General features: G+C 42.1%; 2 protein-coding genes across 5 annotated transcripts in view; both read right to left on the bottom strand.

The window, feature by feature from the left end:
* Positions 1-12227, bottom strand: part of IRAK2 (interleukin 1 receptor associated kinase 2) — a 45272-nt gene extending 33045 nt beyond the window's left edge. For 2 of the 3 annotated variants that reach the window (XM_036218590.1, XM_016121379.2), the window contains exons 1-2: positions 12050-12227; positions 4886-5068 (exon numbers count right to left, since the gene is read on the bottom strand). In XM_036218590.1, the coding sequence (XP_036074483.1) occupies positions 4886-5068; positions 12050-12143 (277 nt within the window). In that variant the 5' untranslated portion in view covers positions 12144-12227. The remainder of the gene's footprint in view (positions 1-4885; positions 5069-12049) is intronic. The other variant, XM_016121378.2, reaches the window with a different exon arrangement.
* A 6485-nt stretch (positions 12228-18712) lies between these two features.
* On the bottom strand, positions 18713-24448 carry VHL (von Hippel-Lindau tumor suppressor). 2 transcript variants are annotated; one of them, XM_016121392.2, is made up of 3 exons: positions 24024-24446; positions 22047-22169; positions 18713-20776 (listed from the first exon to the last, which is right to left on the bottom strand). In XM_016121392.2, exons 1-3 carry the CDS (start codon positions 24361-24363, stop codon positions 20580-20582), a joined length of 660 nt encoding a protein of 219 aa, XP_015976878.2. In that variant the 5' UTR covers positions 24364-24446; the 3' UTR covers positions 18713-20579. The 2 variants fall into 2 exon arrangements, with proteins under 2 accessions (XP_015976878.2, XP_015976879.2); XM_016121393.2 differs by lacking the exon at positions 22047-22169 and having other exon boundaries at positions 24024-24448.
* Between the last annotated feature and the right edge of the window lie 687 nt (positions 24449-25135).

Here is a 25135-nt window from a genome sequence, read left to right as displayed (position 1 = left end):
GGCCCACTCATCCTTCTAATGGAGGTTCCAGTTTCACTTCCTTGGAGCAGCTTCCTTTGATGAGCTCAAATCTTCCTCTCTTACCCTCTCCTACCTATCTGCCCAACCTAACTACACTTCTCCTTTGAGCACTCATGCTGCAGTTGATTACGCATCTCTGTGTGTCATCATCCTGTTAATATTTGTCTCCCACACTAGACTTCAAGCTCCTTGAGGTCTGGGACTTTGTATTTTCATTGCTATGCCCCCAGTGCCTAACACATAGCAGGTATTTGATAAGTATTTCCTTAGGTCTTTATTGAGTCTCTTGTCCAGCTCTGTGTATCTAACTCCATATATGGAAAAAGAGGGAGAGTTCGTTCCCTCACAGGGAACGAACACCTTCATCTGAGTGGAGCATCAAGAAGCACTGCCTAGAGCTGATGGAAAAAGAACTAGAAATCTAAGGATATTTGTTAAAAGTTGTAAAAGCAATCTATAGAAGAACTGAAAATTGTGATATGAATGTATGGAAGGATGTGGAAGGGGAAGTGTATATAAGCCAAACTTCTACAAAGTTGGTGGATAATATTTAAATTAATGTGTAAACATAACAATATATGCACAGTATTTAGAGAAAGTTCTAATGTAGTAGATAGAGAATATATATTCCCTGTCTTCCTAAATTCTGGAAGTTTCAGCTAGACATATGGCTGCCTGACTAAAAACTACACTTCCTGGACTCCTTTGCAGCTAAGTATGTCCATGTGACTAAATTCTAGCAAACAGAATTTAGTGAAGTGATAAGTGCATCTTCCAGATTGTACCCTTAAAACGAAAGGAAAGTGGTCTCCCCTTCCTGCTGGCTGGAATGTGGAAATGGCCGTAGAAACAGGAGCAAGTATCTCAGACCACAAGAGGAAGCCTCGTACATGTTAAGAACAGCAGAGTAATAGAAAAAGCCTAAATCCCTGACACTGTGAATCCACCATATCAGCCTTGGACTGTCAACATGCACACTACTAATTGAAAGAAACCTTCTTTTAGATTAAGCTGTTGTTATTGGCCTTTCTTGTAGCAGCCAAATATAATAACCAATTATATTATTAAAGATAATAACCAATACAGAATTGGTACCCAAGAGTAGAGCTCCAGGAAGCAAGGATCCAGAGATCACAGGCCAGAAAGCGGATTACTCTTCATATACCAAAGCAAAAAAGTTGGTAAAACATCACCTGTGACACTTGGAAGGCAGACCATGTGCTGAAAGCGCTGATAACTAAGGGGAGAAGCCAACTATGTTCTAAACGTTGGTGCCTGTGGCTTCTTTTTCAGGAATCTCCAACAAAAGAGAGATGAGCTCCAGTGGAGTGAGACTGTGCACAAGCAGAGTTGAACAGGAAAACTCTCAATCTGTAGTTGCTAGTCCCAGTTGACCGAGGGGTTCTGAGGAAACGGCCTCAGCAGGAGATAACACTGTGGCCCTAACTTTCCTACTTACCATTCACTTTTCTCAGTTCCACCACTGAAACTCAGAAGGAATTCTAGATGGACACAGAGAGCCCAGAGGCAAAAGTCAAATTAAGAGTGCGTCCTGCCCATCAAGGGAATCATTTCAGGTGGCCTCAAGGGAGGCTCCAGGTAAGTATATTAAATTAGGAGAGGCAAAGCAGGTCTGAGCGCAAGGATGCAGGCCACTAAATGGAAAAGCAAACATTCCAGAGTTAAAAAAGGAACGACATTCCAGAGTTAAGAGCTAAGATATCTTTAGGCTGGATCAGAACTGATTAAGAGTCAAGAGACCAGAAACTTCTAGTTTTTTGACAGAATTGTATTGCCAAAAAACTAAGGTAGGGAGAGGCAAGAGAATTAAAACGTTAATTAAGCTGCTACATTCAGGGACTGCAATATGCTGATGAGCCCAGCAGCCAGGCCAAGAGAACAACCTGCAGAACAAAGGTAGATTTCTGTTGGGAAAGCTAATAACCTATTCCCCACACCTGCTTAACGGGAAACAGGAACAACAATCTTTAAGTGGTGCCCTACACCAATAAAATTATTCATTCCCTATGGCAAAAACTATGAAGAACCTATCTATGGCTTAAAGGCTGGGAACAGTAGCCAGCAGGACTTTCGGGCTACATACTCTTCTCCTTCCCCTTCCTCACTGTACATCCATATCAAAGGAAATGGGAACTAAAGAATAAATTCCCCAATGGGAACTAAAGAATAAATTCCCCGAACACTCAGGGTCCCTCTTGCTGTCCTTCCCACTGACCCTCTCACTCTTTGCCTCTGAGTGGAGACCACACTCTATTTGTGGAGGGTTATTCCTTTTCTAATAAACTTGCCTTTTGACTCTGACTTTAGTGTGTGCTGAATTCTTTCTTAACTCTTTGCCAAAGGACCCTCTTCTCAGTGTAGGGCTTGGTCTCCGTCCACTCAGGGGAATGTGCCCTGTCCTGCATCAAAACCACAGGCCAGGTGTGAGAAAAGATTATAATTATTTGATCCCTATAGCTCCCTTCAGGCCCCCAAACACACACCAGCAGGAAGTGGGCTGTGAAAGCCCTGTAGCCCTCCACAAGGGCAGACTCTCTCCAGTTCCCATTTCGGATGAGACCACAAAGAATGAAGAATAGGGGAGCTCCTTGCAATGCCCACGCCAAACCAACCCCCTCAAGACAGAGCTGGATGTTAGAGAACCAGGTGTTAGAGCCGTGGTTCTTAAACTTTCATCTGCATCAGAATCCTTTGGAATTGGGCCCCACCCCTGGAATTTCTGAATTGCAGATAAGGTAAGGCCCAAGAATTGTATTTCTAACAAGTTCCCAGGTAAACCTAGAAATTTGAAAACACACTTTGAGATTCACTGGTTTACTGAGAACAAAGGGATGTCAAAGAACCAAACAAAGGGCTTATTCCCCTAGCCAAGGGACATTTTACAATTCCTGTCAGCCACATTTGCCAACTGCTATAGACAAGTAACTACAGCATGTTACTGGTTTCAAATGGGAGTTTCGACTGTGGCTTCCTATTTGGATTCCACTATTGCCTTTTGGGGTGTAGGTGTGTTGGGAGAAGGGGAGGAGGTAACCTCTCTTTGGTTGAGAGGTACTGGATCAGAGGCTCATATTGAACAGGAAGCATCATTCACAGATCCTGGGCCTTAAGCTAAAGGAAGGAACTGATGAGGACTCCAGGCCTATCTCCCTCAGAAGAAGGATAAGCATGTTTTATGTGTGGGAAGAAAGGTGTATATGGATATTTGAGGAGAGGACTGTAGGCAGACTGCTGTCCCTCCAATATTTATTCCCTCCTCTTCTAGAGTAATAGAAACTTTACATGTGTACATAACATCCCATCTAAAGATTACATTTTCCAGCTTCCCTTGCAACTAGGTGTGATCTTGTGACTAGGTCCTGGCCAATGGCTTGGGCACGCCCTTCTTGCTGGCTGAAATGTGCATGTGGAGGCACAGGGTAGCCATCTCAGGAATGAGTCAGCAGCCAGGTGTCCAAGATGGCAGAGCAATGAAAAAGAAAGCACCTGGTCCTCAACACCCTGGGGATTGACTGTCACAGGAGAGAGAAATACACTGCAGTCTGCTCTTTGTAACAGCGGTGAACCTGGAATGCTAGCTAATACAGGAGATCTCCAAGGAATGTCTAAGAGAGTAAAACGGGGTTGACACTGGCTAGCAGATTTGCTGGATGAAGGAATGGGTAGCTGGGTAGTAAGCCATCTGTACTAATTTATTCTAATTCGCATAACATTAATATTTGAGAAACTGAGTAACAATGGTCTTGGCAATTAAGGCCAAGAAAATATCAAGGAACAGAGATTCACAGACCCAGCTCTTCACACAATCAGACCAGCAGCCACCCGTAGTACATGATTTCAAGAGACTGGATGCACACGTGGTCCCCCAATGGCTCCCACACATCATCTTTCAGTTCAGGCCCAACTTTCAGGAGGCCTCTGTTAAATACAAATATTACCCAGAGACATAAGTCTCTGAGGAAGCCACTTTACAACTGGGACTTTCAGCGTGCATGGTTGACAAGCCCTGTTCTATTCAAATCTATTCTTAAAGTCCATTAAGTGGTGGGCAGACTTCGGGTTCTCAAAAACTGTGAGAAGCAGCTGAGCAAGGTCATAAACAATCTTCAACAAGTACATACAAAAAAAGGTTTAACTACTGTTACAATTAGGGAAGGGAAATTAGCTTTGACCAGTTGGAATACAGAAACTTAAAATGCTTCACATATGCCCTCTATGTTCACCTCAAAAAAGCAACAGAGATTTATAGCATATTTGTTTCCTTAATTTAAAAAAAAAAAAAAAAAGATACAGAAAGGGGAAGTGTCTTGCCTGAGGACTCAAAGCAATAGTAAAAACACAATCAGGCTCTCAAAATAGCCAGGGGATTTGTGGATGTGGAAAGGCTTTAATCTTTCCTCCTCCCAGCAATTTTAATCAGCCACGCTAAGGGGAAGAGAAAAAAGAGGTTTAGGGAACAAAGGTAGCCTCTCACAGGCAAAAAAGGTTAGAGGCAGTTGAAACTGTTGAAACGGGAAACCAGGGATCTGAGTAAAGTTCTAAGCAGAAGAGAGACTGACAGGCAAAAGTGTCAGTTTCCTGGAAGCCCAAAGGCTTCGTAGTTTTGGGACACTTTCTCGTGAGAATGCTAAGGAGGAAGGCTGTGGATCCAGATGGCCTGGGTGTGCTCTTCATCTCCGCCAGTGACCAGAGGTGCCTCCATTACTAATTTCTTAGATCGAGAGTAAACTCTCATTCGAATATATTTTTTAAGATTAAAAAAGGTGTTAAGGGCACAGTGCAGCTCCTGCTGAAACACAACATGGTCAGGGGCTGGCCACTAGGTGCCACCTTGGTTACTCACAATTCAGGATGATCTGGGCTGCGCGGTATAGCTCCAGGTGGCGCAGGAGGTCCAGCAGCTGCTGGACAGTGGCCTGCCGCATCCCCCACCACCACAGCAGCTCCCGGGTGATGCTCACGCCCTGCACCCGCTCCATCGACTTGATCTTCCGCAGCTGTGTCAGGTCTGTGATCACAAAGGAGGCTGAAAGGCGAGTAAGAGGCTCTGCTTAGGATTGGAAAGGTAGTCCCTCCACGAGAGGGTCACTGTGCTAGCCAGGCTTTGTCCATAACATTTTCCCCATCTGCCCCCTACCATACGTGAAATTCCACCATCAGCTGGAGTCCACAGGCAGCCCAAGTTAAAATGCCGATTCCCTTTAATATCCATGGGCCCAGCACAGTAACACTTGAAAGTAAATATCAACTTTGCTGCCACAGAAGACTTTGGAGAAAAACGAGTGGATGAGATCGTAGGGGGCCTTGAGCTTTAGCTGCTTATATGCTCTGAGCAACTCACTTCCCCAGTGGAGCCTGTTTTCTCAATTAACAATAGAGTAGCAACTTTGCCTGCCTCCCCTTCTAGAGGTCTTGTGTAGGCAGGTAATTTTATGTGTTCTGTTCACTGTTAGATATCCAAAACAGAGAACAGTGCCTGACATAGAGCTAGGGAAGGGCCAGGACCCAGGTGAGGCCAGGGAGGCACCAGGGGTGCAAAATTTAAGTAGGCACTCACGCTTAGGGCTGATTTTGTTCTTGTAGCATTTGCAGAGTAGGTGCCTACTTATATTTTGACCCAAACATCTCATTCTTTTCGCCCCTAAGTCCCAGTCCTGACAGGCTGAACTTGAATGAATGAATGAATGAATGAACGAACTCACCCACCATCCTCACAGAACTGTTATAAAGATCAAGAGAGCCTGTGGATCTAAAAGCACTTTGCCAACTCTGTAGCGCTGTACAAAATCTTTAGGGGAAAACCATTGGCAATACTAAAAATAATGCACTCCTTTCCATTTTTTATTATAAAGTTAATGGTTGTTCACTAAAGAAAACTTGGAAAATGCACGGGAAAAAACAAATAAAACAAGTTACACAGCATGCCACTAGGTACTCTCCCTTTCCAACCTCCTCCTCCACCCACACACACACACATAGGTGTGGTTCTAAATGCAGTTGTTGCCAGATTGTAAGACTTTACATCCTGCTCTTATCTACTAACATTATACCATAAGCACTTTCTGAGATGTTATAAGCTATTCATAAATGGCTTTTTGAATGGTCATATAATATTCCACTGAGATTACTGAAATGAGAAAAATATTTTTTAAAACTAGGAATAAAATAATCACACTCCAGTTCCATGATTTCAGAAATCACAGAGCAGGAATCGATGCGAACATCAAGTCATTCATTCATTCATTCATTCATTCATTTGACAAAATATGATTGAGCACTCCTGTGCTCCAGGTCTGTGACAAGTTCTAGAGACCCTGTGGTGAGTAAACTAGAAGCCCATGGAACTTTTCTGTTTGAAAAATACAAACATAATGAATTGAGTGAGGAAGGGTAGGCAAAAGATGAAGCCCAGGACAACATAACAAGGGGCCTCAAATGCTACTGGTCTAGGAGTTTGGGCTCGATTCTAAGAGTCACAGATACCATGTTAGACCTCGAGCCAGGAAGGACGTGATCAGGTTGCACAATCCCTTCTCCTCAAAAGGAGTGGGGAAGGTTGTGACAGCTTCCTACAGAAAGCCTCCAGAAGTGCCCTGCGAGGATGGAAAGTTCTTTGAGTTGCAACTTCAGTCACTGGAAACCCCAGGCCAGATTCCAGGTCAGTAGGAAATGATGTCATCAGGGTCAGGGGCTGCTTCTAGCAGCAGACAGAAAAGACAGAAAAGAACGGAGGGAAGTGTCATTCATGCCTCTCAGTCTTGGAGGTAGCATGATGTCGTGGGAAAACCAGAAGCACAGGGCTGCCCTTGGCGTTCCATGGCCACAGGAACTCGGCCGTAGCCCTTAGCCTCTGTGGGTTACACTTCCCCACAGATAGTACAGGAGAAATAGGAATTAAACTCTAAGTCACCTTGTAGTATGGACATCTTAGCTCCATGTAAGTGATGTATCTTAAGGTATTGATATAGCAGCATATTACCAGACCTTTAAAACAAGGCCAAAACAAAATATAGAGCCCTGCTATATCCGCAGCTCTTTTCTCTACACACATAGGTAATACCTGGTCATTACAGAACATTTGGAAAACAGGAACTAATCAAAGTCCCCATGACATTACACTCCGAAGACCCCAAGAAAAGCACTGGTTATACTTTTGTTTCTAATCTTCTACACTTTTCTATAGATATAAAAGTATATTCTTATGTCAACAAGATAGTACAATGATGGTCCAGGCCCAGACTTTGGATTCAAAGGCCTTGGTTCAAATCCTATCTCTACTACTTACTTGCCCTTCGCATCTCCCTGTGCCTCAGTTTTCTCATTTACAAACAAAATTCACAACAGCACCTGCCTCAGAGGTTGTTGTGAGGATCAGATTAGTTATAGGTATATTAGCACTTGGAATACTGCGTGGCACATAGTAAATGTGATATGAATGTTAGCTATTAATCCATTTACACTCTAAGAAACCCTGTCACTATCCCCACTGGTTAATACTACGTGGAAACCATCCCTCCAGGACTGAGTTCCTGAATCCTGCAGGAATTCACCTGATGCAGCAGAAAAGCTTGCCCGTCTTCAAAGCCCTCTGGAGCAGACCTGGCACAGCCTTCTGCAGTGACCTACCCAAGGGTCAAATGCCCCTTGTCTGAACTAACCAGACTCCTCCCTGGTTGAGAGAAGCAAAAAGTGCTAAAACCTTCCCCACCATCACGTCCCCTAAGCCTCTCAGCAGTCGTCCCTATTTTACAGATGAGGAAACTAAAGACTCAGAGAAGCAGTCACTTGCCTGGTCACATAGCTAGGGCGGGGACAAAACAGGACTGCGTTTTGAAAGCTGACATATGCATGAGTGAGCAAGATGGGGAGTGGTCCAACAAAAAAAGGAACCTCTGCCCCTGGGCCCCTCAAAATACATGAGATGGGTGAAGCTGCAAGAAGCCTATTTTTCTCCAGGGGCAAAAATGGATGCAGCTGCAATAACTGGGAAATAAACAGGAGGCAGCCACACTATCTTCCAAGAATTGTCAGATCCAAAGAGCATGTATATTTGTGGCTGTGTGATTTTCTAAGTCACTTTAAGGATCTTCCTATCCCCATTCCCTTGGATCACAGTCAGCTGTAATGGACTTTCTTTTCTAAAATGACACACAGAGGAAGGTCAATTGCAATTACTGGTTCTGCTGAAGAGGAAACCAAGAGAGTGCTGTGACATGGCAAGCTAACTGGGGGCACAGCTGGCTCCCAGTCCAGTGGCCCCCAACTCAACATAGAGAGCTGGCTGACCATGAGCTCAAAGCTATTTCTGTAGGGTGAGAAGTAGACACGCCCCATGTCCTCACTATTCCTACATCCTTCAGCTCATCATTCATTCACATGCTCCCTGATATCTGCCCATGGCCAGGTGCACTCCTAGGCTCTGGGAATACAGAAGTGAACTAGATGGGTGAATTCCCTGCCTTCATAGTGCTTACATTCTGTAAGGAGAGACAGCCGTAAACAAATAAGGTACAAGGTAATGTCAAAGCTTTTAAGTGGAATGAAAGAAAGAAAACAGTGATGGGATAGAGAATAACGAGGACAGGATAGGCCTCTCAAACAAGGTGACATATAAACTGAGCCCTGAAGAACTATGGTCCCTCCAAAGATGTCAGTGTCCTAAACCCCAAAACCTATGAATATGTGACCTCTTTGCAGACAGGATTAAGTTAAGGGTTTTGAGATGAGATTATCCTGGATTATCTGAGTACGCCCAATGTAATCACAAGGGTCCTTATAAGAGGGAGGCAGGAGTGTCAGATTCAGAAAAGATATAAGGACAGAAGCAGAAGTCACAAAGAGAGCTCTGAAGATGCTCTGCTGTTGGCCTTGAAGGAAGAGAATGGACCACCAGTCATGGGATACAGGCAACCTCTAGAAGCTAGCAAAGGCAAGAAAATGGATTCTCCCCTAGGCCCTCCAGAAGGAATGCAGCCCTGCTGACACCTTGATTTTAGGACTTCTGACCTCCAGAATTATAACATAATAAATCTGCTGTTTTTAAGTCATTAAATTTATAGTAATTTGTTACAGTAGGAAGAAGAAACAAATACAAACTAAAAAGCCAACCATGGGGATCATGGGAAAAATGTCTCAGGCACAGGCCCCGAGTCTGGACTAAAGAGGCCAATGTGGCTGGAGCAGAATAAGCAAAAGGATGTGGGGGTAGAGGAAGTCAAAATCAATGGGGTCAGATTGTGTCAGAGCAGGCAGGCTTGATGAAGAGTCTGGATTATATTCTAAATCACAATGGGAAGCCTCTGAGGACTTTGGGCCTAAAAGACAGAGGTATTCCCCCAAACAGGATGGACAAAGGCCAAGATACTCAACATCATTAGTCATTAGAGGAATGCAAATCAATTCCACAATGAGATACCAGGTCATACATGCTCCAATGGCTAGAATCAAAAAGATAGACAATAACAAGTGTTGATGAGGCTGTGGAAAAACTGGAACCCTCATACACTGCTGATGGGAATGTAAAATGGTTCGTTCAGCCACTCTGAAAAACAGTCTGGCAGTTCCGCAAAATGAGTAACCTATGACTCAGTAATTCCCCTCCTAGGTGTCGTCCCAAGGGAAATGAAAATGTATGTCCACACAAAAACCTGTACACAAATGTGCACCGGAGCATTATAATAGCCAAAAAGTGGAAAGAACCCAAATGTCCATCAACTGATGACTAGATAAATAAAATGCAGTACATCCATACTGTAGAACATTATTCAGTAATAAAAAGAAGTTAAGCACTGATCATGCTACATCATGGATGAACCTTAAAAATATGCTAAATGAAAGAAGTCAGTCACAAAGGACCACATATTGTATGATTCCATTTAAATGTCCAGATTAGGCAATGCCTAAAGCAGGGGGAAATGGGAGGTATGTGGGGAACCGTGGGGGTGATGGTTAAGGGGTATAGGATTTCTTTTGGGGGTAATTAAAATGTCCCAAGATTGTGGAGATGGATGTACAACTCTGTATATACTAAATGCCACTGAATTGTACAATTTAAGTGGGTGAATTGTATAGTATGTGAACATATCTCAATAAAGCTGTTTTTAAAAAAAGTCGTAAGTGCACTTTCTAAATTAATATCCTAGAGACAGAAGTTGTTCTGGCATTCATAATTGAGGCCGACATGTAAAAAACTAGAGAGTCTTACACAAAGTTTGTCCACTGCCCAGGAAACATTCAAAGTAGTTAAATCACAGATCATCAAAGCAAAGAAACACAGTACAGTCTAGAAAATCAAGTATCAATAGGTATTCTCAGAGGTGCCCTGACATGTTACCAGTGACTGCCTCTAGGGAGAGGAACAGGGAGGCTGAGGACCAGAGCAGGGAAAGATAGTTACCTTCCTCTATCATAGGTGTATTATTTACATCATTTAACCTAGTGTGTTTGTTACTTTTCCCCTTAAAAATAGTTAATAAAAAATACACTGAAAATAAATCAATCCATGTTGTTAAAGAATATTGCTTGGCAAGGACAAATAATTATGACATATTTCAAGTGGAAAAAGCAGGCTATTAGAATGTACAAAATGATATGATCGTTAAAATATGCATAATACACGTAAAATGTTTATTAAAAAAAGGCTAGAAGGCAGAAAGCACATAGCCCTCTGCTAGCTCGTAGTAAGGAGCCAATGTTAGCTACTATTGTTGTTTTATTATTATTGGCATCCAAATATTAAAAATGGTTATCCCTGAGTGGTGAAATTTGAGCTTTGTTCATTTATGGCCCACAGTACTTTGAAATACACATTTATTATTTGTGTTACTGGTTTAAAACAGCGTTTCTGAACCTCAACACTACTGACACTATGGGCTAGATAATCTATGGAGGGGGCTGTCCTATGCATTGTAGGATGTTTAGCAACATCCCTGGCCTCTACCCACTGCTTCCCCCAAGTTGTGACAACCAAAAATGTCTCCAGACATTGGCAAATGTTCCCTAAGGGGCAAAATCGCACCTAGTTGAGAACCCCTAAGTTAAAATATATATTATTTGTTCAAACTGGATGCACAACAGGTACGTGTTCATTTTATTGCTCTCTGAACTTTACATATATATATTATATACTCTTGTATAAGTGGGATATCTCATAATCTAAATTTTAAAGAAGATATTTTAAAAATAAAGTGGCGTGAGTTACACTGACTTAAGACATAAAACTAAAATGACCATGGTTACTTATTACTTCCTTATTACCTAAAAGATCTCTAACATTTAGGTGTCAGGCGCTTTTTGAATAATTTTCATTCCTCCCAACAAACTCCAGTTTACAGATTAAGAAGTTGAGGCTCAGAAAAGTTATGTAACCCACCCCAAATCACCATCGGGGTGGTAGTGGACCTGGAATGCAAACCTCTGCTTGGGAACAGGAGGACCACAGCGGCAGCCTACTCCTAGACGCCATGCGCTCTCAGCCAATCAGGTGCAAACAAACAAAACACACCCAGGAATTACAATGTTCTGGTAAAGCCAGGCACTGGGTTCAAATCTCACTCTGCCATTTAGCAAGGCCATGGCCTGAGCCAAGTGACTCCACCTCTCTAAATCCGGTTCCTCGTCTGTAAAATGGGGTTAATGGGGTTACTTTTTAGATTACGGGAACTAAATGAGTAATCCATGTCAAGTGCTTACATCAGGGCCCGGCACACAGCACACTGATAGCTTATTTTACCTGCTAATAGCTATTATTTTAACCTTTACTGTAAGCAGCAAAGTTGAGATGGTCATTACTTAACGACAGACTGACAGTAGACATCTTCAAAGATCACATAACGCCTCTCAGATAGCACTGGAGTCCAGAGATGGGGCAGTGGCCTATCCACGGTCACACAGCGAGGCCTGGGTCCACATGGCCACATGTAGGGCCCTTTGAATCACGACCTCACTCAGAGGCGAGGAGGGGGCTTGGAGGACCGCCTCAGGCGGGGTCGCTAGAGGGCCCACTCACCGAAATGCATCCAGTCCCACTCGCTGAGTGTGTCCATGTTGCGGCACAGGTCGTCCAGCACCCAGGAGGGTAGCTGGTAGATGTAGCAGGACATGGCTGGGCTGCCAGAGCAGGCGGAGAGGCGGTCGGGCGACTGAGCCAGACACGGCTGGACTTGTCTTCTCTACCCCGGGGGCGGGCCGGTCCTACTGCGCCCCGCCACCCAGAAAGTGGGCGGGCCGGCGCGGGGCACCACTGCCCCCCAGCGGCCACGAAGGGCGGGACGCAACCAGCGGGCTAGATCTGAGCCGGGGCGAAACCAAAAGGGTCAGAGCTGGGAAGGAAAACGGAGGCCTAGAATGGAGAGGCAACACGTTTAAGGCCACACGGAATTCTGTGGCAGTACCAGGATGCTTTCTGACCCCAGTTCCAGTGCTTTTGGAGCTCCGCTACTTATAATTTATTCAACAAATATTCTATTAATTACCTGCAATATGCCAGGCACTGTTCTAGGTATTGGGAGTTACGTACATGGAGAAAATCTTTTACAAGTCTTTACTTTCACGGGACTTACAATCTAGATGAGGGGGAACTAGCAATAACTAATAAAAATACTGAATACCTAAGTTACATTGTATGTTAAAAGGTAGTAAGTGCTCTTGCCAAAAGTGAAAAGGAGGGAGACTAGTCAAGATAGACTCTGTCATAATAATGGCTAATGTTTATTGAGCAGCTACTATGAGCCAGGCACCGTTCTAGGCACTGGGGACACCTCTGAACAAAATCCGAGGCCTCGAAGGAGGCAGACAAGGGGCAATAAAAATGCAAAATAAGTAAACAACTTAGCATTATAGAAGATGATAGGTAGTTTGAGAGAATTAAAGAGTATGATGAAAGGAAGTGGGGGTGGATAATTGCATATTTGTTACCTTAGAAGGTGATAAATACTATTGGGGAAAGCAGAACATGGTAAGAGAGACTGAATTATTAAATAGGGTAGGAGAACTTATATGAATAATGGCTAATATTTATTGAACAGACTTCACCTGGGTTATTTCACTATTCCCCACAATGACCCCATAAAGTAGGTGTGGTTATTACTCCCAGTCTACAAATGAGGAAACTAAGGCAAAGAGAGGTTAAACAACTTGCTTAAACTCATACAGGTACAAAGTAGCAGAGCTGAGATTTGAACCCTAGCAGTCTGACCACTGGCTACCAATTACCTCTTTATTACAATAGCTACCATTTATCTACACCTACAGGGGCATAAATCATTATATGTAACTTCCATAAGCCTATGCTGTAGATAATATCCCATTTTTACACAGAACTAAATAGGTTCCAAGAAGTTAGCCTCATTTGTTCTACAAATGAGGAAAGTGAGGCTCATCAAAGACAGATTAAAACAAAAAAACAAAAAAAAACCTAGCATGCCACTTTGCAGCTTGTAAACATCAGCTGTTGAGTATGCCTGCTGAAAAAGGAACCTGAAATGAAAGTGAGAAGTCCTGGGGCCAAGTCTTAGCTCTGCCAAAAACAAGTTTTTGTAACCGTGGACAACCCATTTCACTTCTCAAGCCTTGTTTTACACATTTCTGCTGCTTACAGTTGTGTAGGAGAGATGTGGATTAAAGCAATTTATACAGCCCACATAGGACACCTATTCCAGGGTCTTCCTTGCAGAGAATGTGTTTAAACAATGGTAGCATTTATATAATTGCAAAGTGCACAGGGAAGAATGCTCCACTACTTCTGAGGCACTGTACTCCCCCAATACATAGAGGGTTTTCCCTTGAGTAAAGGACATCAAACTCATTTTAAAAAGAAAGAGTACCCACTGGCCATGGACTCCTATCAGCTAGAGTCCAAGTTCAGCTCTTTTATCTGTCTGGCTCTTTATTCTTGAACAAGATAAAATTTGTATTAATTTTTTTGTAAATTGGGTATTCTGCCCCAACCATTTTTCAGGATTGCTATGAAGGTTAAATGGACCCCAAAATGCTTGGGATAAACTACAAAGTACTGAGCCCAGTAAAGGATTGCTTTTATGTGAGTCTACCTCCTTGATGATGGACATGGGGCATGTTTCAGTGTTCTGAGACTGCTTTTCAGAGGAAGTTCCATGTTGCAGCAGTGATTGGAATTTTTGGTGGAGAAGCTCCAGTGATGGTCTGACCAAGGCTGAGTGGGAAAGCACCTACATCCCAGGGCAAAGGAGAATAAGGGCCCTCTTCTTGTTCCCCTTTTCTCTATTTGCAAAACCCTCCACTTGCTTCTCCCTCTCTTCTGCAAGCACAGAGCATGTGGCTTTGTAGCACTCATCCCTTAGTGCCATGGGGCCTCTTGTGTTTGATGAGGCTTTAAGACCACAGGTTTGCATTCAGCCTTGGCCAGTCAGGGACAGCCGAGCACAAGCAGTTCCTCTCTCTGCTATCTCCTTGGGCTCTTAGCAGGTTTCCTTCTCGCCCCATCCTCAGGATTGGGGATCTGAGTCCTAAGGTTTTCTCCTCCAGAGAAGCTTGCCTGAGTAGTTCAGGAGCACATCTTGGGCCTCGTCCTTTAGGATAAGTTCTTCAAAGTAAAGTTTTTGCTATTACTGATGAATAGAGTTGTCACTCACTACCAAACACCAGGCATTTAGCATATATCATCTGGGATCATCACAACTACCCTATAAGGTAAGTTTATCCTTCCTGTTCTACAAATGAGGAAAGTGAGGCTCAAGGCAATTATAACTTGGTCAAACAAAATTGGCCAAAATGACAGTATTCAACTCAAGTCTGGCTCCAAAGGAAGAGCTCTTTCTGTTCTATTATGCTACCACAAAAATTTTCCTATGATCCTGCACAGTTCACTTCTTCCCCTAATTATCCATCTCCATGGCCAACACCCTCCCTATTAGGATCAGTTAGAAACAACTGAGACTGAATGTAATTACATAGTTATGTCATATGACCTGTTCACATTAAATTCCCTTGAAATGACAATCGGTAGTTTGCAATCCTTGCTGCACATCAGAATTATCTAGGGAGATTTTAAAAACTATACATGTCCAGCTCAGCCTCCACAGACCCAGACTTAATTGTTCTGGGATGGGGCTGGCATTTTTTTTAATTAAGTTTATTGGGGTAACATTGGTTAATACAATGATATAATTTTCAGATGTACATTGTAACTTGACATTTGTATATTCTATTGTGTGTTTACCACCTAAAGACCAGTTTCCTTCAGCTACCATATATTTGATCCCCTTTCCCACTTCACCATCCCCCTTTCCCCCTATATTGGGGCTGGCATTTTTTAAAAGCTTACAAGTAATTCTAATTATGTGCAGGCAGAGTTGAGAACCACCATTATATCAAGAAATTGGGGCATAAAGAAAGTAATAAAGAGCGAATGACGATAATAAAACTTCTCTATGGACCTTGCACATGTATTTATTTTTTAATAAAAATATCTTTATTGGAAAAAACCCACACTAGACTTTCCTCCTCCTTTGTAGGGAAAAACTCAGTTCTGCCTTCTGTGTATTTCTCCCATCTGCGACAGGGTAGGGGGGATTCCCACCCCTCTACCCTTCTTTACTTCTTATGGCTAAACAAGTAATAAAATAATTAATTTGACATAAAACTAGATTAACAGGAGAAAAAAACGATTTAATACATATACACAGGAAAATCACAATATGATTCTCAGTTCATAAAATAAGATTCAAAGAAATGATTGAACTGGGTACCTTTTATATTATTTTTAAAAAGAAAACAAAAAATGCTAATTAGAAATCTAAGCAAGGTTTGGGTATTCCTTAATGAGGAATTTAAACAAGGTAGGAAGTGGGAAAAAAGGCAATAGATTTGACTACACACTTTTTGGTTTTGACTTAATTCTAGTGATAAGAGGTATCTTCCAGGTACAGTGAGGACACCTTTCCCAGAGATTTATTTCCTGCATTCAAGGAGATAAGGGAGGGTCAAAGTGCCCTTTTGGCTGCTGATCAAGTAACTTTAATTCAAAGTAATCAATATGCCATTGTGAGATATTTTGGGATAGCCTGTCTTGGGCCCCGACATTACTTTACTTTTATACAGAACACTTCCAACACTTTTGGTCACCAAACATGTGGGGGTTTTTTCCCAAAAAACAAGTCATTTTCTGTGACAACTGCCGCATGTCCTATAATTTAACTCAGTTCTGACATTGTCCACCTGGAGATAAGATCAGATCCCACAGATTAGGAGATCCCCAAGAGACTGTTCCCACCCCAATTCAGATGCCAATCACAAGTAGCAGGTCCCCAGCTTACCACAACTCTGTCCCACTTTGCTACAAATTGGAAGTTCCCGTGACTCCCTCCTCAGTTTGCTAACTTGCTAGCGTGTCTCACAGAACTCAGAGGAACATGTTTACCAGTTTGTAAAAGAATATGATAAAGCAAGGGTCTTTGACCCTGGGGCCGCAGACCTTTACTGGGCTGTGACCTGCTAGGAGCTGAGCCACAGAGCATGAAGTGAGCAGCAGGCAAGCCAGCGAAGCTTCATCTGTATTTGCAGCCACTCCCCCATCACTAGCATTACCACTTCAGCTCCACTTCAGATCATCAGGCATTAGATTCTCATAAGAGCACTGGTCCCTGGTACCAAAAATGTCAGGGACCTCTAAGGATGGAAATGAACAGTTGGATGAAGAACTATAGAGAGCGAGGTTTGGGAGGGTACCCAGCACAGGATCTTCCAGAACTATGGAGTCGGGGTATGATACCCTCCCAGTGTGGATGGGAGTTGGGGTGTGTTACCCTCCTGGTGTGGATGTGTTCACCAACTTGGAAGCTCTCTGAATCCTGCACTACTGGAAATTTTATGAAGTTTTCCTTATGTAGGCATTATCAATTATTTAATAAAGAAAACCATCTATTTAGTGAGATTTACTATTTCCAACATTGAATTATTACTGATAACTCTCCTAAAACAAGCATCATCAATTATTAATCCATATCAGGCCCTCTCCCCTCTCTGGAGAAGTAGGGTGTGGGGCAAAGCTGAAAATTCCAAGCTTCTAATCATGGCTTGGTCTTTCTGATGACCAGCTCCAACCAGAAGCTCACCCAGAGTGTCACCTCACTAGAACAAAAGATGCTCCTAGTGCTCTTATCACTTAGGAATTTAGGAGCCTTGGGCCAGGAATCAGGGAAAGAGATCAGAACCATGAATTTTTTCTATTATCTCAGAGAGGAAAAGGGAGGGGGAAGGAAGAACAACAGCTTACCATAATCTCATCCTTGGGGGACCATTATTAATAATTTGGAGTACATAATTCCACATGTTTAGACCTCGATAAAATTTTTTAAACTTTTTTAAAAACACATTAAATTTTTTGTAAACTTTCTTCAATCAATACTAAATAGCTCTTAATGTCAATAAACATCTACCTTTCTTCTCAATGGCTTATTTAGAAACACCGTATTTTATTTGGCCAGTCTCCCATCAATGTACATTTCCAGTATTGGGTCTGTTCCAGAGGGATCTGCTTTCTCATCTATAAGAAGGGCAGAACAGTCCTAACATCTATTAATGAAAATTGTATACCAATATTTGGAAACCTACACTGACACATCACCCAAAGTCCATAGTTTACCTCAGGGTTCACTCTTAGTGTGTACATTCTATGGGTTTGGATAAATGTATATTATCATAAATTGTATAATATAGTACATCCCATATAGTATCATACAGAAGAGTTTCACTACCCTAAAAAACTCCCATGATCCGCCTTTCGTCCCTCTCTCCCCCCAAATCGTGGTAACCACTGATCACTTTACTCCATAATTTTGCCTTTTCTAGAATATTGTATAGTTGAAATTACACAGTATGTGATCTTTTAGATTGGCTTTTTTCACTTAATATGTATTTACATTTCCTCCATGTCTTTTCATGGTTACAGCTCATTTTTCTTTAGTGCTAAATAATATTCCATTGTCTGGATGTACCAGTTTATCTATCTATCTACCTACTGAAGGGCATTTTGGCAATTATGGATAAAGCTCCTATAAATATCCATATGAAAGGTTTTAGACATAAATTTTCAACTCCTTTAATACCAAGGAGTACAACTGGTGGATTTCATGGTAAGAATCTTTAGTTTTGTGAACAACCACCAAACTGCCTTTCAAAGTGGTTGTACCATTTTGCATTCCCACCAGCAGTGAAATGAGTTCCTGCTGCTCCACATCCTCACCGGCACTTGTCAATGTTACAGATTTTGGCTTTCTTAATAGGTTCCATGTGGTATCTCAGAGTTCTTTTAATTTTCATTTCTCTTACATGTGATGTGAAGCATCTTTTCATAAGCTTAGTAGCCTTCTCTGTACCTTTTTCAGTGAGATGTGTTAAGGTTGGTTCTGTTTTCACGAAAGGAAAAAAAAACTTAGTTCCCAGTGTGAATACTTTCTTCTTAATACTCTTCTGTAGTGCTTAAAATTTTTTTTACAGTGATATTTCATTTAGGAGAAAAGTAAAGCTAAAAGAAACACTTTTTTTTTTTAATCCAGGGTTAGAAAGAGACTGAGGATGAAGCTAGTTGCTTATATCTGCCACCTGGCTCCCCACCTTAAGCCTTTAAACAAACAGCTTTCACAACTCTCCAAGAGAGAAGAACATGGTTAAAATAACACCATGACACACCCTATTTCCTTTACTCAGCACCATTTAATGTATTAAAGAACAGGGTTTGTTTGTTTGTTTGTTTTTAACTCAAAATAGGAAACATCACAGTCGTTTAAGAGCAATACATTTAATACATTCATAAGACTTCAAATGAAAAACATATTACTCATGCTACAGGTTTTCAATCTTCCTTGGACAACAAAAAAATACAGTACTCAAACTACATGTTTTATTAAGAGGAACATAAAATTTCATTGACACAAAAGTTAAAAAGAAACCCAACTAATCCAACATCAGCAGACTTCCTTAAATCCCCATCCTATCCCACTCCTGAACTCCTTCAGCTGCCTTCTGTACCAGCACTTCTTCTCTATCCAATAATTCAACACGAAAAATTTAAATATTTATAAGTGTGTCACTGAGTGAGTACAACATGCTAAAAAAAAAAAAAGTCAACTTATTTATAGAATGTTAGAAGAGGAGGGGAATAAGATTGGGTGAAAATTCGAGTACAGTGGGAAAACTGGGACATTTGTTTCACTTCACTCTTTTCAGAGCACAAGAATTGTGCACAAAGGTTAGCATAAGGTAACCGAAGATACCAAGAAATATTCTAACATTATTTACAAAAGGAAGACCATACTAATGTCTATTAAGAGCTTATAATACCATGGAAAAATATTTAAATTACAAAGTTAAATGAGAAAGAATACAAAACTGTATGTATAATATGATTTAACTATGTAAAAACAAACCAACCGAAAGTTGCCTTAAAAAGGGTTGAAACTTCAACATGTTAAGTTAGTGGTTGTATTTAAGTAGTGTATCTACAGAGACCTTTTCCTTCCTTTTACTTTTCTGTCTTTCCAAAATTTTCTTTGCTGGATTTTTTTAAACTACTCCACTGTATGTGAAGAGTAACTTTCCAGAGGTTAGAGGGCTTTGGCCTCTCCCCGAGCCAGGTGCAAAGTGTCAACAGATCCTGCCTGATGAAAAATGCTGAACCAAACAGGAATGTCATGGATTTACCAAATAAAACAGAAATACCCATACTTGGCAAAAACCTTTTTACAGTACGGTAGTAGCTCCTTAATACTAGAATTAAATAAGAGGACTATTTTCTCCTACCTTCTGTGCAGATGCCAAGTTTCACAAAAGCTATCATCACAACTTTAGAAAGCTAATCCTCGATTAGAAACAAAAATAAAACAGCAGTATAACAATAATAAACAGAGAAAAGCACAAAATTTAGAAAATTATAAAAAGTGCCTTCTATAAAAATGATTCCCTTTAAAACATTTAATATCTGTACACACTTTAAGGTTCCCCTCCTATTCTCCACCCCCAAAAAAGAACAAATCCTCCAAACACTTTCTACCAAAGTATCCACTGGTTTGTTCATTCAACAAACACTGATAAAGGCTCAAAATGTGTGAGGCACTGGGGTCTCAAAGAGGAGACAGATTTGTCCCTGCTTCAAGGATATCTTAGTCTTCTCAAAGTGGGAGGCAGACACATCACCAACCACAATACATCAATTTAAAGCAGATATCACTGCTTTCTTACAATCAAACAATACGTTGCAATTCTCACTGAATTACTTACACCAAAGTCCTTACACAGAAACTTTCCTGACTTACTAAGAGGCGAAAATGAAACTACTTACCCTTGATAAATACTTCTAAAAAGGGCAGTCATTAAATTACATTTTGTGATCTTTACCCCTAAAAATCACAATACCTAGTGAAGTCAGTTAACTTCCTTTTAAGCAATGCAGCATTTTTTACTCCAAGAATGAGACACTTTGAAACTGCGAATAAGTGATCAGTCCTGTATCTAGATCAAGACTAGTCAGTTCCATCTAAAGCTGAGTCTCAGGAGAGCAAATTTCAATTAAAATCTTCAGTCTCCTCTTCCATTCGTTGATTTTCAATATGCTCCTGTGTCAGTCGCTCCAGGTCTTTCCTCACATTTGGGTGGTCTTCCAAATCTTCGTAGAGTGATCTTACGATGTCCAATCTCCTGTAATTTTCAGGCTTAACTAGGCTTCGGACAACCTGAAGGCATCGTTCTTTCAGGGTATACACTGTAAGGGCAGAAAACCGAATCTTCAGCAGCAGACTCAGGCAAACCTTGGGACAAGTAATGAGCAAGAGGCTTTTCCAGCCATGGCAATTACACTTACTTCTGATGGACCTCACTTTGGGCAAAATGGCGAGTACATGTGTCACGGCAGAGTGTAACATAAAGACCCCAAGGACATTTCATGGTATTCACGCCCTTATGTAATAACTTCCCCTTGCAAGTAGGCTGGGCCTATGATGTGCTTTAGTAACTGAATGTAGGAATTCTGGGCCTAAACCTTAAAAAAGCCTGGCAACTTCCACTTTTACCCTCTCAAAAGCCCTGAGCTACCCTGCAGGAAAGACCACACAAATAGGGACAAGCACTGAGCCTACATAGGAGAGCAGCCCAGCCCCCAGCCAATCTGCCAGAAAAAGGGGAGCCACACCAACGACCACCAATGAGCAGAATAACAACCCAGCTGAGCTCAACTCAGACTGCAGAATCATGAACAAATCAAATGGTTTTTAGTTTGGGGGCAGTTGTCACACAGCAATAGATAACTAAAGAGAGCATACTTAGATTTTGGGGGAACTTAAATCTAATTTTATACTCACTGGGAAACTTACTCTTTAAAGGTATCCCATGAGGCAAAATATACTCCATTTAACTTAGCAATGGTCATCTTTGTATATCCATTTCCTTAAAACAGGATCTATATATACATATTAGTTTGACCCTTATAAAGTTACACATTGTTTCTTTTTTAATCCACAAGAATATCAGTTTCTTAGAATTCAACCTAATAATATCACAAATGGTAAACTATTTGTTTAACAATTGAACATTTGTTAATGTTCAATTGGGTGATTTTTTTTAAGCCCCGATTGGTACTGTGAGCTTTACTAGGTTAAATAACATTAAAAGATATAATACTAGAAGTCATATAAATAAGCCATAATATATCATTCTCTACAACTTGTTCTTTCCCTGAGACTCCAGGGAATAATTCTGTTCTAAGGCCCAGGAAACAAAAAACATTCATCATTCTACAGAGTTTTAATTTAGTCCACTTCTGACAAGCCCAAAGGGCCTTTGGAAGACCATGACATCTTTGCTCAATACAGAGCCTACAAGTACATTACTTATTTATAGTGGAGAATAGGTCACAGAAAGGTTAAATACCTTGCTGAGCATCAAACAAAAATCAGTAAGGGCTTGGCTCTTGCATGTGGTCTATACTCTACACAGTATAGCAGCCTTCTCTTTTTAAAAAGATGGAACATCAGTACCTGGCAGTGTGATGTTGGCAAAAATAGGCTGTCCATCAACATTAAGAGATGGCACAAATAGTTCAGTTTGGTTAACCAGAAGCCCATCGTATGTCCCTGCATCTCGGAAGAGCCAAAGGTGACCTGTTAAGACAAGCAGAGGCTGTTGAGTAGCCACATATCTATTTCCTTCATCTTCCTGGACTAACACTGAAATACTTGCCATTCTGCTTAAAGATCTTACAAAGCCCATCCAATAATATCATCTTATTCAATACTCACAACAGATCCATTTACGGATGAGAAAATAGGTCTGAAAAAGCCAAGTCACTTGCTCAAGGCAACAGGGCCAGTAAGCAGAAGAGCATGTATTTCAAATCTCACCCCTTTCTATTACCATAGAGGAAAAGCAAAGTACATAAATTGCAAATTACACCAAATGCTGCAAACCGAAAGAGAGGTCACCAACTTCCCCAATAGATGCTTCTCAAAAATAAGAAAGTACAAGAGCATGCCAGACAGAACAGGTACATTCTGCAGGAATACACACAACTAATCTATGGTGTGAAAAATCAGAAGAGGTTGCCTCTGAGGAGGAGATTGAGTGGAAAGGGGCAGGAGGGAACTTTCTGGGGTGATGGCAATACTGTATATAAATTAAACCTGAATTTAAGAAACAAAACATTATATGTGAGGCAAACCCTCCGGGCATAAAATGCTGAAGGAGGGAGTAGGTGTCTCAGAATAAATACAGCGTGTGTTCCTGAGGCACAAACTTACTTGAAGATTTGGTGGAAAATTTAAGAATGTAAACTAATAATTTTTTTATTGTGGTAAAATATACCCAAAACAGACCATTTAAACCATTTTGTTAAACCAAGTGTACAGTTAGTGACATTAAGTACATTCACATGCTAAGGAATTTTTTTATATTAAATAAGGCACAGATAAATTTTGGAGAATACAAAATTGACACAATTTTCTATATAAAGTAGTAGACTGAAGAAATGTTGATCCCTGGGGAAGTTTGGTGTAAAAGTTTGAGAGGCATTACTGAGTGAGTATATCACCCTTAAGGGAAAAAAATTCCTCAGGCTCCTCCCAGGATAATTGTGAAAATTAAGCAAGACTAGGACTACTTCTCTTCTTGAAAGCCATGGGAAGATTACTGCCTCCTTAGGCAGTTAAGATCTAGTTATCCCCTCCCGGGTTATTAAAATAGTTCCCTAACTGGTTCCTCAACGGTATTCTTCTCCCTCTCCAAACCACTTTGCAACCTGAGTAAGCTTTTCAGAATGGAAACCTGGCAATGTCATTTCCGGCTAAAAAACTTTCAATGGTCCCCATTTCCTAGGGCTAAAATCACCTTTAGGGCTTCTTCTACCACCATTTCATATCCTCCCCTCTTTCCTCCAACGTTCCATGTGTATACACGTGTGTACACACACACAACCTTTTCCCTGAGCAGGTGCCGTCTCCAAGCTCCCAGTGGGTTCCGTCCTATTGCAGTAATTTTGACATTGACTTGTTCTCATCTATTTATGCATTCGTCTCTCTACGGGACTATGTTCTGCCTACACGGACCTGACCCACTAGGGACATCGCAGAATGAGAGATACTCTCATTCACTGACTGCACAAATGGGCAATAAGGATGGAGCACTTCTTTTAGGGGTGATATACATGGGTAGGGGTTGGGGGGAAGCCACCATCAATTGCAATCTATTCAGTCTTATAAAGAATGTTCTGCCACTTACTAGCAGCGTCAACTTGGATTTGTCACTACCTCTCTGGGGCCTCCCCTCAGTTCCTCAAGCGTAAATGGGGATTATGACAACAGCACCTGCCTGCCGGGATGGTGGAAGAGATTCGGTGAGTTCGTGTCACAGTTTCTGCTGCTATTAGGCCTAGAGCACTGGGCAGCGTACTGGGCTCAGCTCAGCACCGATGGCAGGCGCTCAAGCGCGCCAGAATAAAGCTGCCGGTGCGGCCCGCCTACCTCGGTAGCTGTGGATACGGCGGCCCGTGCCGGGCGGCAGCGTAGGGTAGGGCTGCGGCTCGCCGTCGAAGTTGAGCCACACGGGCAGCACGACGCGCGGGCTGCGGTTGCAGAAGATGACCTGGGACGGCTCCCGCGAGTTCACCGAGCGCAGCACAGGCCGCGGCCGTCCGGCCTCCATCTCCTCCTCTGCGCCCGGTTCCTCCGGGTCAGACTCTTCCGGGCCGGACTCCTCCGCGGCCGCCTCGTCGCGACCGTACTCCTCGGGGCCGTACTCCTCAGCACCCGCTTCCTCTGCTCCCACCTCGGCCTCCTCCACGTTCCCCGCTCTCCGGGGCATTACCTCAAGAAGCCTAGACCGCCAGGGCCTCGACAACGCGAGATTCGAGGGCCGCGCGCGGCGGGGCAAGGCGGGGCGTGCGTCTGTGCGTCCGTGCGTCCGTCCGTGCGTGCGCGCGCGCGTGTCCCGAGCAGGCGCATGCGCCGTCTTCGTGCGTTCTCGGTCAGGTATGGCGTACACGCTTGCGGAAGTAGCCGGCTTGAGACTCTGCTCCTGCGCAGATGCATCCTCTAGCTACAGGAGCCGAACCTCATTGAGGCGGTGGGTGGCGCCCTTTGTACCCGGGTTTGCCCCAGAATTTGGGGTTTTCCCCGACTGTTTTCGACGTAGCATTTCCGCGGCTTCATTCATTCTCTTAAGACCTTCCTGGTTTTTGCCCTATTTTTCCTACCATCTGCTCTGTTGTTTATTTAAATAGTTTTCTCATTAATCAAGTTTGTTTTGATTTATTTGGGGGTCATAAAATTCTAATTTTCTACAGAAGAGTGTAATAAACTAAAAATTTCATTCTCATCTCAGTTCCCCTAGCCACCCAGAGTCTCTGAAGGCAAATATTACCGGTTTTTTGTACTTCCTTTCAAAGATTTTGTATGTATATGCAAGAGAACAAATTCGAAAAGAAATTCGATATCACAATCTTAATGAAAATTCATTATCCTTTGCCATAGACAAGTACAGTGGAACTAAATTCAAAGAAAACAAAACAAGTTATTAAATTTTATCTATTGTCCGTTAAAGGTTCTGAGTTTGCTCTTGGTTCAAAAGGGTTAGC

Source organism: Rousettus aegyptiacus, unplaced genomic scaffold (assembly GCF_014176215.1).
Source record: "Rousettus aegyptiacus isolate mRouAeg1 unplaced genomic scaffold, mRouAeg1.p scaffold_m13_p_4, whole genome shotgun sequence".
Lineage (NCBI taxonomy): Eukaryota > Metazoa > Chordata > Mammalia > Chiroptera > Pteropodidae > Rousettus > Rousettus aegyptiacus.
This window is presented reverse-complemented; position numbering and strand designations above follow the sequence as displayed.